The sequence below is a fragment of the Macaca mulatta genome, chromosome 1 (genome assembly GCF_049350105.2).
Source record: "Macaca mulatta isolate MMU2019108-1 chromosome 1, T2T-MMU8v2.0, whole genome shotgun sequence".
NCBI lineage: Eukaryota > Metazoa > Chordata > Mammalia > Primates > Cercopithecidae > Macaca > Macaca mulatta.
In genome coordinates this window covers 196,282,370-196,298,772 of record NC_133406.1, presented here as the reverse complement: position 1 = coordinate 196,298,772, position 16,403 = coordinate 196,282,370, and the positions used below count along the sequence as shown (strand labels likewise).

Sequence of the window (16,403 nt, the reverse complement as noted above, 5' to 3'; positions counted from 1 at the left end):
CCTAGCAAATTAAAGGTATTAAGTAGCCCATGGCAAGGAGGAAAATGAATGATTCTCTCCTCAATATGAAGGGCCCAGGTCCCCAGTGGGGACAGGGGAGGGGTAAATGGGACTGCCACGGGGCCAGCCCAATTTGGAGAAACAGGCCTGCGCCAGAGCCCCTGGAGGATGGTCTCTGTGCAGAGTATTTACACAACAGACACCAATGGCTCCTCTGCAGCCATTACTGTCTATCAGGTAAATAACACATGTGCCAAAACACACATTTAATGAGGGAAATAATATGCCTTTATAAAAAGACTCAATCTGTATTTACCTGAGAGACCAAAGAAGCACCAAATCACCAGATTAGAGGAACCACAGAGGAGTCGTTCTGGTGTCTTGGGTAAATAGACATTTTATAGCCTCCATTACTGGAGGGGTGAGTGGAGGGGGTCGACCTTTAACATCCACACACACAGGCCAAGGGAGTCCTCAGGATGGGAAAACAAGAGGAGCCCATTGTGAAACACGTGGTCTACTCCCACTCCCACCTCCCCAGCCATGTGTACTTGGGATTTCTGGGAGGGTGTATGTTTATACCATCCCTGGATTTAATTCATTCCATTAGAAGCCAGACTAAGAGGCAGGGATACATTTGAGTAACTCCAAGTTACCAGCAACAGGTTCTGAGTCCAGCTGACTGGAAGCACCTAGGAATACAACAATCACAGCTTCCTCAGTTCTCAGTCCTGGTGTAAGCCCCCGACCCAATCTGACCTGCAGTATCACAAGTGCTCAGGCACCTGAGTCACAGAAACAACAATAAAAAACACAGTAATACCTGTCTGGAACTCACTTAGTCATAGGCTTTGTCTCAAGCAGCTAAAAATAGCCTGGGAAAAATACAAATAAACTGCATGCCTTCAAAAGTCATAATCTTCCATCTAATGAATATATCCTTACTGCCAGAGCACTCTCTGTGTAAAAAACGAACTGTCAGAGGTGAAAGAAAACCTAAGAGGCAACACAGTCCAACCAGCCAGGAAAAATGAGATTAGAAAGAGAAAAGGACTGCCCAAGCTTCACATTGCAAGAAATAGTAAGAATAGAACCTAGGCTCTCGACTCCAAGGCCAGGATCTCAGGCTGGGATCCAACACAAGGAAAAGGCCTCACTAGTCATTTCCCAAGCTGTGCAGTCTCATAGAAGACGCCAGGAGCCTGAGGACTCTGTCTAGTTTGCTGAAGGCTAGAGGTTGAAGACAAAACAAAGCTTGACATGCCCTGGAACCTCCACGTGGTCCCAAAGCAGAAAGGAAGCAGGAACTCTAAAACTGGGTCCTCACCTCTCTACATCCAGTCCCTGCATTGGCCTGTAGCTACAGCTGCTTCTGCTCCAAGGCATGGCTAGGGAGAGCTCCCCCAACTCAGAAGCAGCTGCTAATAATCCCAAACTACCAGCAGAGCTAAAATCACTAAAGGCCTTCAAGAACACCAAATTCTGATGGCAACATCACAGGTCACAGCAGGCTTGCTCTCCCCTTCAACTGGTCTGTTTCAGAGGCTCCAAGAAACACATAAAAAGAGGCAATTGTTTGTGATTTGCCTGTTGTTTGCTAAACCATCAGCCATGCCCAGTAGCTTGGGCAAACTCCTTTCAGCCACCAAAGCTGGAAGACATCTTTTTGCAAAGTCCTGCAAGTCTGTTGCAACCCCATCACATATGAGAAGGGGCAAAGCCTTGCTTCCTAACACACCATAAATGGACTAGAGATGGATGGAGGGCAGGTATAGTAGCATCAACCTTTTAAGCACCTCTCACACTTGTAGACAGCATCTGATCCCAGAAGAGAGGTACCTAGAACTGTTAAATACTTCCTGTACTCTCGGTCCCAAGATGGGGAACTGGTGTAAAAGCAAGGAGTTATATAATCTAGTGTTAAAACACTGGTAATAGACAAACCTAGGTTCAAATCCTGACTCTACTATAAATTATTTGTGATAATAGCTATAATAATAATACCTGTCTTTGGGTTTCAGTTTAACCATACAATGTACAAAAAGTGCTTTGCACAGTAGCAAGTGCTCAGTAAAAGGGAGCTGTTACTACCTGAGAAAGAGAAAAGGGAAACACCCTTTTCTGAAAATCTACTCAAGCCAGGCACTGTATTGATGATTTACATATTTTATCTCATTTAATCCTCCCAGTATCAAGCAGAATGGGTAACAGTATTCTCATATTCCACATGAGGAAACTAAGGGATCGGAGTGCTCAGCTCTTTGGGGTCCTGTTCTCTACCACGACCCACATTTCCCCACATGATTGATTCCCCCCATCCAACAGAGAGCCAACAATGCATATCAACTGCAGTTTTTCTTTTGAGGCAAAGTGTAACTTTAACTAAAAGTAACTCAACCTTAAGCAATAATTAAGTCTATCCAAATCATCCTAACTTGTTTTCCTTTTTTTTTTTTTCTATATTTTAAAAAGAAAAATTACAGGCCTGAGCACAAAAGCAGAATTAAAACAACGGCAGCACAAGGAACTCGAAGCCTCTTCTCAAACAAAATTCCAGAGGAACAAATCTTTCCATCTTACAGAGTGGAAAACTGGCAGGAGGCAGGGTTATAATCAATTCTTACTCAAGTACCCAAATGTAACATTTCCTTTTACAAATCTGGGCTTTGGCAAACGCTGCTCCCTATTTTGGAATGCACTTCCATTTTTTGCCAGACAAATTATGACTGCTTCTACAAAATCCAGCTCAAATCTCCCCCCTCTTGGTGGCTTTCTCTGACACTCCATCATAAAGCTAATTGCTTAAGTATGATCCAGTGGCACAGTTTATTCCTACTTCATAACTTTTATCTCACTATGTTGTAAGGTATTAGGTATGTTTCTTCTACTACCAGTAATTTTTAAGGAGTTAAGGGAGAAGGATAGAAGACAGCAGTACAGGTATATGTGTGCATGTGCATGTAAAAAAAAAAAAAGAAAAAAAAAAGCATATTTGACATAATTCTTTGACTTATCAGACTAATGCATTTTAAAATTTCAAATAGCATTAAAGAAGAGCATAAGATTGTTTTGTTTTGTGTGTGTGTGTGTGTTTTAATCTAAACTGTGTTACGTCTAAACACAGTTTTTAAAGCCTGAGAAACACTGAGCTAGATCCCTAAGCGTAAGGACCACATTTTATTCATTTCTGTATTCCCAGCACCCAGCACAGGACCAGGCACAAAGTAAGCAAGAGTAAATGTTTGCTAAATGAATTAATATGCCCACAGTCAAGATGCCAACTGCTCTGGAATTAGAACATGCTAATTAGAACAGAGCAGGGCCTAAGCACCAAACAAAGCTTCTTCTCTTCCTTTCTTTATCCTTCCTCCTAGCCCACCCCATTCTGTCCTCCCTAGTTAAAAAGAGCGAAAGAAAGAGCGAGAGAGGGAGCGAGACAGAGAAAGAGCCAGAGAGAGAGAGAGAGAGAGAGAATTGCCTTGGTGCCGGAATACCATTAAAAGGATTAATTTAGGGACCGGTGTTTGGACTGTCACATCCAATCACTACCCACAGATCTACAGCTTCCCAAATCAGGCTCATGCAAAGAGGAATCAATTGCAAGGACACAGAGGGTCTGAACAGGCATACTAATGGCCTCCTGAGGTGCCAGCGGCCAGCTCTGACACTCCCATAAATTATCCGCCTTTTGATTTTACCTGTAGCTGTGGGGCACAAGGCACAATTTTGAACACATCAAAGCAATCCCTAGTAACCCAAAGCTCCTCAAGGAATGCCCCCAAAGAGGAAAGGCTAAAAACAATGACCCAAAGGGAATCTGCTTCCCAACAGTTCTGGTTCTAGCAATCACTAATTAAAACCCAACAGAACCAAATGGATAACGTAGGACCCAAATCAAGCCTAGTAGATCTGGACAAGGCATGCATCAGATTGCAGTTCTGGAATGACTATGCACCTCTCACTCAAGGAAAGCAAAATCATAGCAATAAACTAACACACTTTCATCTGGATGGCAAATCTGCCCTAGCTTTGACAGTACCTCACAGCAGGACCTCAGGCAACTCATTTAACCTTTCTGGGCCTCAGTTTCTTCATACGGTATCAAGGACAAGAATGCTGACCACCTGACCCACTTCCCAGAGTGCTGGTGAAAAGTAATTTTAAAAAATTTGAGAGGCACTTTACAAAGATGTAAGGCCACAGGGTGGCAACACTAATAAATGACCCCAGACAGACAGGGAGGAATGCTGGTCACACTTTGGTGAATTTCTATCGGGAAGCTGCTCACTCAATTTGCTTTACTGATGGTGCTGGAACTAAGGTCCACACTGAAAAAAGTTCTGGGATTGCTTGGTGTTTTTTTTTTGTCTTGAGTCTCACTCTGTCACCCAGACTGGAGTGCAGCAGCTCAATCTTGGCTCACTGCAACCTCCACCTCCCAGGTTCAAGCAATTCTCCTGCCTCAGCCTCCTGAATAGCTGGGTCTACAGATGTGTGTCACCATGCCTGGCTAATTTTTTGTATTTTTGTAGAGATGGGGTTTCACCATGTTGGCCAGGCTGGTCTCAAACTCCTGACCTCCTGACCTCAGGTGCAGGTGATCCACCCACCTCGACCTCCCAAAGTGTTGGGATTACAGGTGTGAGCCACCGCACCTGGCCAGTTCTGGGATTCTGAATGGAACACCCATTGTCTGAAAATTTTCCATTATGAAGAGCAGTGCCTTGCTTTAGTTGTCAATTCCTCCTGTCTGCTGGCTGCCACCATGAGCGGCTATGTTTTTATCGTATATTCACAATGACAACTGTGAGGACACAAAAAATATGAAGTCAAAAGCCAAGTCACCCAAATACTGGCTGCTTTATAAAAACTTATTAATTATATAAAATTTTATTAGTGATAAAAGTTATCAAGACACTGTGCAAAGAGTTTTACAAACATTATTAAATCCTTCAGCCAACTCGATTGTATCATTATCTCCATTTTACAGATAGCAAAGTGAAGCTCAGAGAGGTAAGTCACTTGCCCAAGGTCAAGTAAACACTGCTACCAGAAACCTACACTGGGGTTGTAGGATGAAGACCTCCTACAAAGGGAATGTAGGAAGTAAGGGAAAGCACAGACAAGGGACTCTCAGCTCTAACCTATTCATCAGACGCTCACTAAATACAATACTTTATTTGGTCCCTTTCCTTGACATATACCTGAACTAGGAGACATCTCCAAAATATCTGGAAGAGGTCATCAGTCTTCTACAAGCCAGGAAAGGAGAGACCAAGTAGGACATATATAGAATGAGGGCAATTTCCTGGAAGGCTTAGGAAAATGGGTCATCCTCTCTGTTCAAGAAGTTCAAATTAATTGACATTAAGTTATGAACCCTAAGACCGAGACCCTTTCAATGGCTCTGCTTATTCCATACTTCATTAAAATACAGTTTCCAAAGCATCTTTCTTTTTTTTTTTTTTGAGACAGAGTCTCGCTCTGTTGCCCAGGCTGGAGTATGGTGGCGCAATCTCAGCTCACTGCAACCTCCACCTCCCAGGTTCAAGTGATTCTCATGCCTCAGCCTCCCAAGTAGCTGGGATTACCAGCACACGCCACTACGCCCAGCTAATTTTTGTATTTTTGGTAGAAATAGGGTTTTGCCATGTTGGCCAGGCTGGTCTCAAACTCCTGGCCTCCAGTGATCCACCTACCTTGGCCTCCCAAAGTGCTGGGATTATGGGCATGAGCCACCGTGCTCAGCTCTTTCAATTCATTTTATACCAACTTTCCCTTTCTACATCTTTTCCAGTGTGTAAAATAGGAGCCAGTATCTCCAACAAATTCTTTGGTAGACATTCTATACATTCTAGTAGATGGGTAGGAAGTTAGTAAAGAGAACCGTTACACTCATATATGCAGATTCATTTATACTCATTTTTTTTTATTTATAAGAAAAGCGTATTTATAGATCAGTTTTTGTTGTTGTTTTGGTTTTTTTGTAGAGTTGCGTCTCAGTATGTTGACCAGGTTGGTCCTGATTTCCTGCCTCAAGCCTTGGTCTCCCAAAGTGCTGAGATTATAGGCATGAGCCATTGTGCCCAGCCATATACTCAATTTTTAAGGACCAAAATAATGCCACAAAAGGGAAAAATAAAATGGCTATCCACGTAATTTTCCACAGCCTCCTGACTAGTCTCTCTGCCTCCAGTATTGTCTGTCCCCTTCAATCCATTTTTCACAATGAAATCAGAGCAAATTTTTTTTTGGAGACAGAGTCTTGCTCTGTCACCCAGGCTGGAGTGCAGTGGTGCCATCTCAGCTCACTGCAACCTCTGCCTTCTGGGTTCAAGCGATTCTCCCACCTCAGTCTCCCAAGTAGCTAGGATTATAGACATGCACCACCACACCCAGCTAATTTTTGTATTTTTAGTAGAGACAGGGTTTCAACATGTTGGCCAGGCTGGTCTCGAACTCCTGACCTCAAGCGATCTGCCCACCTCAGTTTCCCAAAGTGCTGGGATTACAGGCGTGAGCCACCACGCTGGCCTGCCAACTTTCTAAAACACAAATCTAACATCAGTCTACTGCTTAAAACCCTTTAGTGGCTTCTTACTGTTCTTAAATCTGATCCAGAGGTCAGCAAACTATGTTCCATGGGCCAAATCTAGCTGCCACCTTTATTTATTTTATAAATAAAGTTTTACAGGAATACATCCATGCTCTTCCTTTTCATACTGTCTATGGCTACTTTCATGCATAACTGCAGAGTTTAGTAGAGTTGAGAAGTTGTGACAGAGACCCAAAGCCTAAATATTTACTATCTTATCCTTTACAGAAAAAGTTTGCAGAGCCCTAATCTTTTTTCTACTCCCTGATCTAATCCTAAGAGTTTATAAGCTAAGGCTCTGGCCTCTGCTTACCTCCTGCTTCATCTCTCCCCATATTCTCCTGTCCCCTGCCAACTAAGTACTCTGTTTCAGCCACACTGAACTTTCTCATATTCAACAAAGCTCTGACAATTGGTCCCTCATGTCTTCATCTTATTTTTTTCTTTTTCTTTTTTTAAATTTTCAGCGTTCTTTGAGGGTTTGTTTAATTCTATGTGAGGAGGTTTACTTCCTCTGAGAGGCCTTCCCTGAGTCTACAACTCTGGGTCAGAGACCCCTCTGAGTATTTCCAAAGCCTCTACACTTCCCTTACTATAGCACTCTCAGATCATATCATAACTGCCTTTTTACTATCAGTCTCTCCCATGAATTTGTAAGCTCTATGGTGTCAGGGAAGGTGGCTTTCTTGTTCACCACTATAATCCCAGGAACTAGCACAGTGCCTGGCCCTTAGCTATTGAACAAACAAGCTCAAGTCCCTGGATATCAATCATCCAGAGTATGCCTCTTTAGCTGGTCCCTGATCCTTGTAAAACAGACAGGTTGGAACTAACCATTCACCAAAAGGCGACATGCAACCTAAATTAAACCAAGATCCCAAAGGCCTTGGTCAAATACATTAGCAAAAGCCAAATGAGAGGCAGGCGTAGTGGCACATGCCTGTAGCTCCAGCTACTTGTGGGGAGGAGGATCACTTGAACCCAGGAGTTCGAGCCCAGCATGGGCAACCTAGCAAGAGTCTGTCTCTTAAATAAATAAATAAATGTTTAAAGTCAAATGAAGATGTTTCTTCCTATTTTCTTAAGATGTGTATTTCTGGCCAGGCGCGGTGGCTCAAGCCTGTAATCCCAGCACTTTGGGAGGCCGAGGTGGGTGGATCACGAGGTCAGGAGGTCGAGACCATCCTGGCTAACATGGTGAAACCCCATCTCTACTAAAAATACAAAAAAATTAGCCGGGCGTGGTGGCAAGCACCTGTAGTCCCAGCTACTCGGGAGGCTGAGTCAGGAGAATGGCGTGGACCCGGGAGGCGGAGCTTGTAGTGAGCCGAGAGCGTGCCACTGTACTCCAGCCTGGGCGACAGAGTGAGACTCCGCCTCAAAAAAAAAAAAAAAAAGATGTGTATTTCTCAGGATAATGGGCTATTCTGGTTCTATTCAACCATCCTGAACCTAAAGTAGGTGCTCATGAGATGCCCATAAAGCAATTGTGACAGAATTTCAGAGTCTGGATCTCCCACCTCCAACTCTTACCACTTTAGAAACTTTAAGTAAGTTTCTACAGACTTTGAACATACGTTACCTTATCAGAAGAAGCTACAAAAAAATACAATTTGTTTAGACTTTGGGGATACGTGGGGAAAAAAAATACAATCTGCATCAATCCCCACCCCCTACCCTCCAAGCCCAAATACTCAGAAGGAAATAAAGCCAAACTTGACCATGCAACAGGATTCTCACCTCTCCTTACTTCGAAGATGCCAAGACCGGCAGCTGGGGATGCTGAAGGTTCTGTGAGAGCTGGAAAGCCCCAATGCTGTGGATAAACACACATCTCTGCAACAAGTCTATTTCAATACCAAGGATCAAATCCCCATGAAGGATACTACACCTCAAACTCTAAACTCAAACTTTGGGATAACTGCCATCTATGTGGAAAGACAGTGCCCCCACGGAGCTTTCAGAAACTATTAGTACTATATTTGTAATGATTTTCATGTTCTCTAGTCATATACTTTTCCTCCTATGGAGGCTCACCTCCTAGAAACACTGAACATTTACCGAGAAAGATAGCCATGAAGTGGTGCCTCTTTGGGTAATTTCAGAATCCTAGTCTAGTCAAGGAGGAAGACACTGGTAAGGCTGACAATATTCAGAACTAAGGAACTAAGGCTGGGCCAGGATTGGGGGAGGGGCTGGTTGCCACAAATCCACAAGTCATACTGAAAATGGCCACATAGACTAGGAAACACTTTCGGGATACTTCCAAGCCTGCTTCAAACTCTAAGAAAGTCAAGGTAACTAAATCCCAAGTCAAAACATCAATAGATACCTATCACCCTTTTCAACTAATTCATATCCTCCAAAGGACCAGAAGTTGCAGAGATGCCCCTGTTAGTGATGTCTTTTGCATAAACACCTAGGGTTGGAACTAATATATTCCTGTCTACCATTCCACACATTTAAGACTTTCTTCTACTCAGATCCGCTGGGAAAAGGCCACTCACGGATTTACCCCACCACAAAGAAAACACTTTTCAAAATGAAAGGGAATAAAAGCACTTTTATTTGGAAATTTCAAGTTGGAAGAAAAGCTCTTAGCCAAGCTCTATGACCTAGCTAGCTGATTATTTACAGGATCTTTGGGCAGGAATTGTTAATGAGCTTTTAATTTGGAGTGCTTAAGTTGCCAAAGTGCTCTGAGCTCCAGTGAAGCACCACAGAATCCATAAAGGAAACCTTATCAATCACTTCCCGGCAGCTCCCTCCCCCCAACCCCCACCTCCTGAGGAAAAGGCAGCCAAGTGGGTTTCTAACCAGGATCACAGACACACATTAGTGGAGTCACACTTCAAGTCCCTGTTTATAAATTGGCTTTTAAATAGTAGGAGATCCAGGTATAATAAACTTAAGTTCCAAGCAAGAACCCACTAAAACAGGGCAGGCTGTATATGATAAAGTCAGAATAAAGCAGAATTTGATGAAGCCAATATCTGGAAGAAACTCTACAATCAAAACTCATTTAGCCACTCACAACCTACTATAGTTTGAATAGCATACAGTCTTTTAGCCAATATGATTCATGTTTTGCTGCCCTTCCCCTGGGAAACTGATGAAATGTCTGACAAGAGTAAATACCATTGAAGTGGCCAGAGACCTCAAGCAGACGCAACGATGGGCACTATTCGTTGCAAAATCCAGCTCTAAGGACAAAATCCAAACCCCCATTGGGGGCCCCACATCCAGCATCTTCCAAGTCAACAATGAGCAGTTAAATTTTACAAGAACTCACAGTCAAGCCTCAATCCAAATTCATGCTTTTTTTTTAAGAAAACACCTGTTGCTAGACCATTTGCAAGACAGGCACACAGAAAGATAGCCAGGTTAGGCCCCTTATTCACTCCTTCCACCATCACCACTACCACCGCTTCAGATTTACAAAGAGGTAAACTGCTAACCTGGTGTGTGTGCATGTGTTGGGGAGGGGGTCAAGGGAATGTTCTAATACAATCTCCTTGCTCCACTTCTAGCCACTCTGGTCAAACCTCTTTTTCTTTTCTAGTAATCCCAGTAAGTCAACCCCCTTAATAAACTCACCCATCCTGTCTTGCAAAGCTCTGCCCCTCTCCCCCTCCGCCAGAACGTTACTCAGTAGATTAAGCATCCAGGGTTAGCACATGGGCCAGCACCCCAGGTTGCACAAATTCTGCGCACCGCGACCCTCGGCCCGCATGCATTAACCAGGGCCCAATCTTGGAGGGGGGCATTCAGCATCACCCACCCCGGGGTGTTGCCCCCAACTTGGGCCCATCCAAGTCCAGGGGAGAGTAAGGGGAGGGGCGGGGGGCCAGGAGACCAGCCCTCCTTCCCAGGGCCGCCCCCGTCCCCCGTCAGCAGCGGGAGAGGCTGTCGCCATGGCAACGCCCCCTCCTCGGGGCCAGCGCGGCAGGCTCCCTCCAGGTGCAGGCCCCGACGTCTCCCTCGGCCTCAGCAGGCGCTCAGGGCAGTTGGCGGCGGCGGGCGCAGCCCGCGCCGACTGCGGCGCCGGCCAGGCAGAGGCAAGGCCAGCTCCGCCCGCTCCCCACCGCCCGTTCCCGGCCGCCTGAACAGCGGCAGCCAGCACCACGAGTCCACAACACACCGACTCACCTCCGCGCACTCTGACCCCGACCGACGCGACGGACGGGCGGGCGCTGTGGCCAACCGCTGAGCCCGCTGCCGGTCCCTTTGACCAATGGGCTGCAGTCGGGCGGGGCTTCTTCTCCCCAAATGCTCACTCTCCCGCCGACATGCGCGCTAAGGTATGTCAAGATGGTAAGTCCCGGCGGCCGGGCTTATGGGACTTGTAGTTTTGACGTTGCACGAACTCAGAAGAGAAGGCGGGGGCGGGGACATCACTTCTGATCTGTGAAAGCAATTTTTTTAAAACGAAACTTTCTAAGGCCTACAGCGACCCAGGTCCCCCATCTCCGTTTTCCCGCCCTCCAGTATACCCGCAAGGTAAATGTGGGCTCACAACGTGACAGATTATATTTACATGACTCTTCATGATTCGTTCATTCAACAAGTAATTATTGTCATCTACTCTGTGATGTGGGCCTGGGGGAGACCTGAGACAAAGAGGGGTTAAGCTAAGAGGAAAATGCTTAGATTTGTGAAGAGCCGTCCTAAGGAAGAGGGAACTGGCTTGTTCAGGTCCACTCAGAGGAAACTTCTGTTTAAAAGGTTTCTGGCCTCAGCTGTGAGGAACTTCCCCAGTCAGTCTCTCCAGTAAGCTGGAGAGACCTGTGTTTCTTCATCCTGGTTATGCCTTTCTGGGTAGTCATGAGTCCCAGGATATGAGCTGGGAAACCTCACCCTTAGCCAAGCCAATGATGGCTTTGACAGCTTCACAATCGGTCAGGACCCCATCTTCTGGGCCCAGCTTCAGTTACCAAGCCCCTCTGTGTGTTGTCTGCATATTTACACTTAGGATGATGTCATTTCTGGGCCCTACCACCTCTGAGATCGGACTTTAACATAACGGTTTCCACCTGAGCTGGGAGTGCCTGGTAATCCCCATATCAGGGAATGCCATCATCTATCCCACCCACATAACAGGTTAGGTGACTCTACTGTGCACCTACAGCATTTATCATATTGTTTTATAATTGTCTTTTTCCTTGTTGTCGCTCCCACAGGGTTTTAAGTCCTTCAGGAAAAGCATTTTTTTCCATATTGTTCATGTATGTTCCATTTTTTCCATTATTGTTCAGTAATACACAGCATAGTGCAGGCGTAAAGAAGGCCTGCAGTAAATGTCTGTGAACAAATGAGGGAATATACAGCATCGGGGACAGGCTTATCCCGAAGTCAGTAAGTGGAGGTACTATCCTCCAATTCTTGGAGCTGGAACAGATTCTCCTATTATTACCTAGACATTAACCCCAGTTGGTCAGTCAGTCCACCTGTATTTATAGTGCCTCTCTTAAGTGTCAGGCACTGTTTCTGTTGCTGAGGATTCATTGATTAATAACGACACACCTGTATTCTCAAGGAGCTTTTAAACTGGAGAGGGAAGCTGGGTGCCGTGGCTCATGTCTGTAATTCTAAACACTTTGGGAGGCTGAGACAGGAGGATCCTTTGAGACCAGGAGTTCAAGACCAGCTTGGGCAACATAATGAGATTTTCATCTCTACAAAAAATTTAAAAATTAGCCAGGCATGGTGGCACGTGCTTGTAGTCCCAGATACTCAGGAGGCTGAGGTGGGAGGATCACTGGAGCCTGGGAGGACAAGGCTGCAGAAAGCCATAATAAATAAATTGGAGAGGGGCTGTAGGAGGAAGGATAGATAATAAAACAAGCAAATACAAAAATAAGACAAGAGGCAGTGAGATAGCTTTGTTATATACTGAGTTATGGCCTAAGAGTAGGCACAGCCAATCTTCTTGGCTGTAAGAATGAAGTAAATCTATACTATCTGGATTCAAGGCTTTATTTAATGCCCAGCCCCAACATCCTCTGTGGAGCCTTCAATGGTCCCCTTGACTTCCCCAGAATGTGTCCTTTCCTCCTTGGTGCACCAGGGCTCAACTGTACAGCTTCCAGGACTTCACCACACTGTAAGCTCTTTTTGTACAAAGACCAGGCAAATTGATTCAAATAATAGAACAGTTTGACAGCTCAGTATACACTTGGTACCTTACACTGCCGCCTAGCACAACACTTGGATTTCTCAAGCCGTGGCTCTGTTGTGTGCTGTCTGGTTCCCTAGAAAACAGAGCCTGAGCCAGGTACAGTGGCTCATGCTTGAAATCCCAACACTTTAGCAGGACAAGGTGGAAGGATTGCTGGAGCCCAGGGGTTCATGACCAGACTGGCCAACATAGCAAGATCCCATCTCTATAAAAGGAAAAAGAAAAAAAAAGGAAACGGAGCCTGAGGCAAAACTTATGTGTTCAAATTTAATTGGGGAGTACAATCCCAAGGCATCAAGGGTGAGGGGAGCCGGGTAAGGTGACACATGTAGTAGTCCCAGCTACTCAGGAGGCAGGAGACTGAGGCAGGAGGATCATTTGAAGTCAGGAGTTCAAGGCTAGCCTGGGCAACATGGCAAGACTCCGTGTCTTAAATAAACAAATAAATAAAAGAGTAGGGGAAAGGGGGAAGTGAAGCAGGGAAGGAGGGAAAGAAAGTACCAGATAGTGTCTTACTGAGAAGTTGGCCAGTTCCTCAAAGAAAATACAACTCGTTGCTCTGTCGTACAAGGTGTGTAGAACCATCCTGTGTGACAGGGAGAAGGAAGGGTTGTGTTACCCCACCAATGCAGTAGCCCCAGGGGGTGCCCGATTCCACACCCTGAAGTATAGTCATTCATTTGAGACTAGAAATGGTGAGAGGAATCAAAGCCTCTGGTTGGGTCAGATCAGGTCCAGCTGCAGTCCCGCCACAGTGGGCACATTGGAGGCTGTGTCCAAACCTAACCCTCATCCCAAGGGCAACGAAGATAACCAGAGGTGTTAGTAAATGAAGTGGGAGTGGCAGGTGGGTTGTCCAATGAACAAGTGGCCAATGGCCAGAGTCAAGGGTGCACACAAGGCAAGGGCAAGTGAATTTGGGGAGGCAGATGAACTGAGTCCAGTACACAGACACACAGACATCCTGGCTGCTGGATTAAGCGACTGAGCTAAAGTGAACACTGAGAGCAAGAACACAAGACAGGACCAAGTTAAGTCTTCTTTTTTTTTTTTTTTGAGATGGAGTTTCACTCTTGTTGCCCAGGCTGGAGTGCAATGGCGCGATTTCAACTCACTGCAACCTCCACCTCCCGGGTTCAAGCGATTCTTCTGCATCAGCCTCCCGAGTAGCTGGGATTACAGGCATGCACCACCAGGCCTATCTAATTTTTGTATTTTTAGTAGAGACAGGACTTCTGCATGTTGATCCAGTTGGTCTCGAACTCCCTACCTCAGGTGATTCGCCCGCCTCAGCCTCCCAAAGTGTTGGGATTACAGGCATGAGCCACCGCGCCCGGTCAGTTAGGTCTTCTTATAGCCTGTCAAACCACCAGGAAAAGCAGCAAGGTGGCCATCAAAGCTAGGACCTTAACCAGCTGTCAAAGCACAGAGAATGCAGGACCCAAGGATAATGCATGGCAGCCCCCAAACCTTGGCACAGCTGAGAGAACCCAGACAGGGTCTGAAACCATTTTATGCGGCAACTGGAAGAACTGCTGCTGCCATCGTAGTCCCTGTAAGCTATATAAGACAGCATAAAGGGTGGACTCAGAGAGAACCTTTTCAGGTCTGAGTCCTGGCTCCATCTGTGACCTTCGGCAAGTCACATACCTCTCTGAAGTTCAGTTTCTTCATCTCTAGAATGTAGATAATACTCGTATCTACCTGTTATTGGAATTAAATACGCAACTGCTTAGCACTACCTAGAATAAAGAGTTCAGTAAACAGTGGCTATTACTACTATTCTCACCCTTCCCTACCCCTTTCTCCTACCCCTCTTCCCATCATGACCACCACCACCCCACCTCCTCTTCTCCCCAACCCAACCCCCCAGCAGTCTTCTGCCGCTCTGGGAGGAGTCAGGGCTGGATCTGGCCATGCCGCTTTCTTCCTGCTTTTCCCCAGAGCTGTTCCCCAAGAGCCTGAGCCATTCATCTCCCTAGTGACCTGAATCTGAACTAAGAGATGGATGTGGGGTGGCTGAGGCCAGGATGGTAATGTGCTCCCTTATCTCCGTGCCCCTCACTAGGGCCTAGTTAATTTTCCCTTTGATTTTAATATAGATTTATTGAAAGTTTCAGTTATCAAAACAAACTGCAGCAGCAAATTGGTGTTCTTTGCAGGCCTACAAGTGCCTATAAAGCTGCCATGCTCGGGAACGAATGGCGCTCTCCGGGAGGTCAGTCATGGCAACAGGAAGTCCCTGGGGACACACACACTGCAGTTTAATATTTTTCTTATTAGCCTTTTTCTTCTTGGCTATCTAAGCCTCCCCTTTAAATCGGAAATCAAATGGAGCCACCTGCCCAGGGAGGTTCTCTTCCTTAGGCTGCGCCACTCTCTGCCTACTCTCTGTCCCCTCTCTAGTCCCAGTGTCCTTACCTCAAATCCTGTGACTCCACCCTGATTTGCCCCCGGGCCCAGAGAGAGTCATGATTCACATACTCCAGAGGTGTGGCTCACAAATGTCATGAATCCCACAGCTTTGTCCCAACTGTACAAAATCTGCTTGGGCTATCCAGCCACTAGTCAGAGGCAAAGCAGCCCTAGAAAAGATTACGGCCCCAGATTTCTTCCCTATCTGGTGCTCAGAAGGGAGGAAAAAGCAAAGTTTGAAAACAAAGGAGTTGCTTTCAAAGAGGCAGATGATCCTGTCAGGATGTGTTGAACTCAACGGAAATAAAAAGGAGACCGTGATCCTAGACAGTGGGCAAGCTCTCCTTCCAGCCCAAGAATTTTCCGATTTCATTCTCGTAGCCCCAGTGCTACTCCCAATATGGGTCCCCCTCCTCTCAATCACAGCTTGATTTTTGAAGCTCCTCTTTCTGGCCCCAATTTGCCTAAGGACCAGCCAGCACTCTCTGGTGCCCCAGGGGTCCCATAGCTAGAACCATTCACTGCCACTTCTAGGCTCTGAATCAGTCCTGTCCCAGCAGAGGGTCTCCATGCCTGGTAATCTTTTTTTTTTTTTTTTTTTTTTTTTTCTTTTTGAGACGGAGTCTCGCTCTGTCGCCCGGGCTGGAGTGCAGTGGCCAGATCTCAGCTCACTGCAAGCTCCGCCTCCCGGGTTTACGCCATTCTCCTGCCTCAGCCTCCCGAGTAGCTGGGACTACAGGCGCCCACCACCTCGCCCGGCTAGTTTTTTGTATTTTTTAGTAGAGACGGGGTTTCACCATATTAGCCAGGATGGTCTCGATCTCCTGACCTCATGATCCGCCCGTCTCGGCCTCCCAAAGTGCTGGGATTACAGGCTTGAGCCACCGCGCCCGGCGCCTGGTAATCTTTTTTTGAGACAGGGTCTCACTCTGTCACTTAGGCTGGAGTACAGTGGCACAATCACGGCCCACTCCCAGGCTCAAGCGATCTTTCATCCTCAGCCTCTCAAGTAGCTGGGACTATGGGTTTGTGCAACTTCGCCTGGCTACTTTTTGTTTGTTTGTTTGTGTTTTTTTGTAGAGACAGAGTTTTACCATGTTGCCCAGGCTGGTCTCGAACTCCTAGGCTCAAGTGACCTTCCTGCCTCAGCCTCCCAAAATGCTAGGATTTTAGGCATGAGCCACCCCACCCAACCCACACCTGGTAATCCTGAGG

General features: G+C 46.1%; 1 protein-coding gene across 27 annotated transcripts in view; it reads right to left on the bottom strand.

Annotated features, from left to right (window-relative positions):
• ERI3 (ERI1 exoribonuclease family member 3) overlaps window positions 1-10,775 on the bottom strand; it is a 134,745-nt gene extending 123,970 nt beyond the window's left edge. For 8 of the 27 annotated variants that reach the window (XM_077959492.1, XM_015137911.3, XM_015137871.3 and 5 more), the window contains exons 1-2: window positions 10,377-10,742; window positions 8,336-8,411 (exon numbers count right to left, since the gene is read on the bottom strand). In XM_077959492.1, coding sequence (XP_077815618.1) covers window positions 8,336-8,411; window positions 10,377-10,511 — 211 coding nt within the window. In that variant the 5' untranslated portion in view covers window positions 10,512-10,742. The other 19 variants (XM_077959569.1, XM_015137889.3, XM_077959576.1 and 16 more) reach the window with 5 other exon arrangements.
• Between the last annotated feature and the right edge of the window lie 5,628 nt (window positions 10,776-16,403).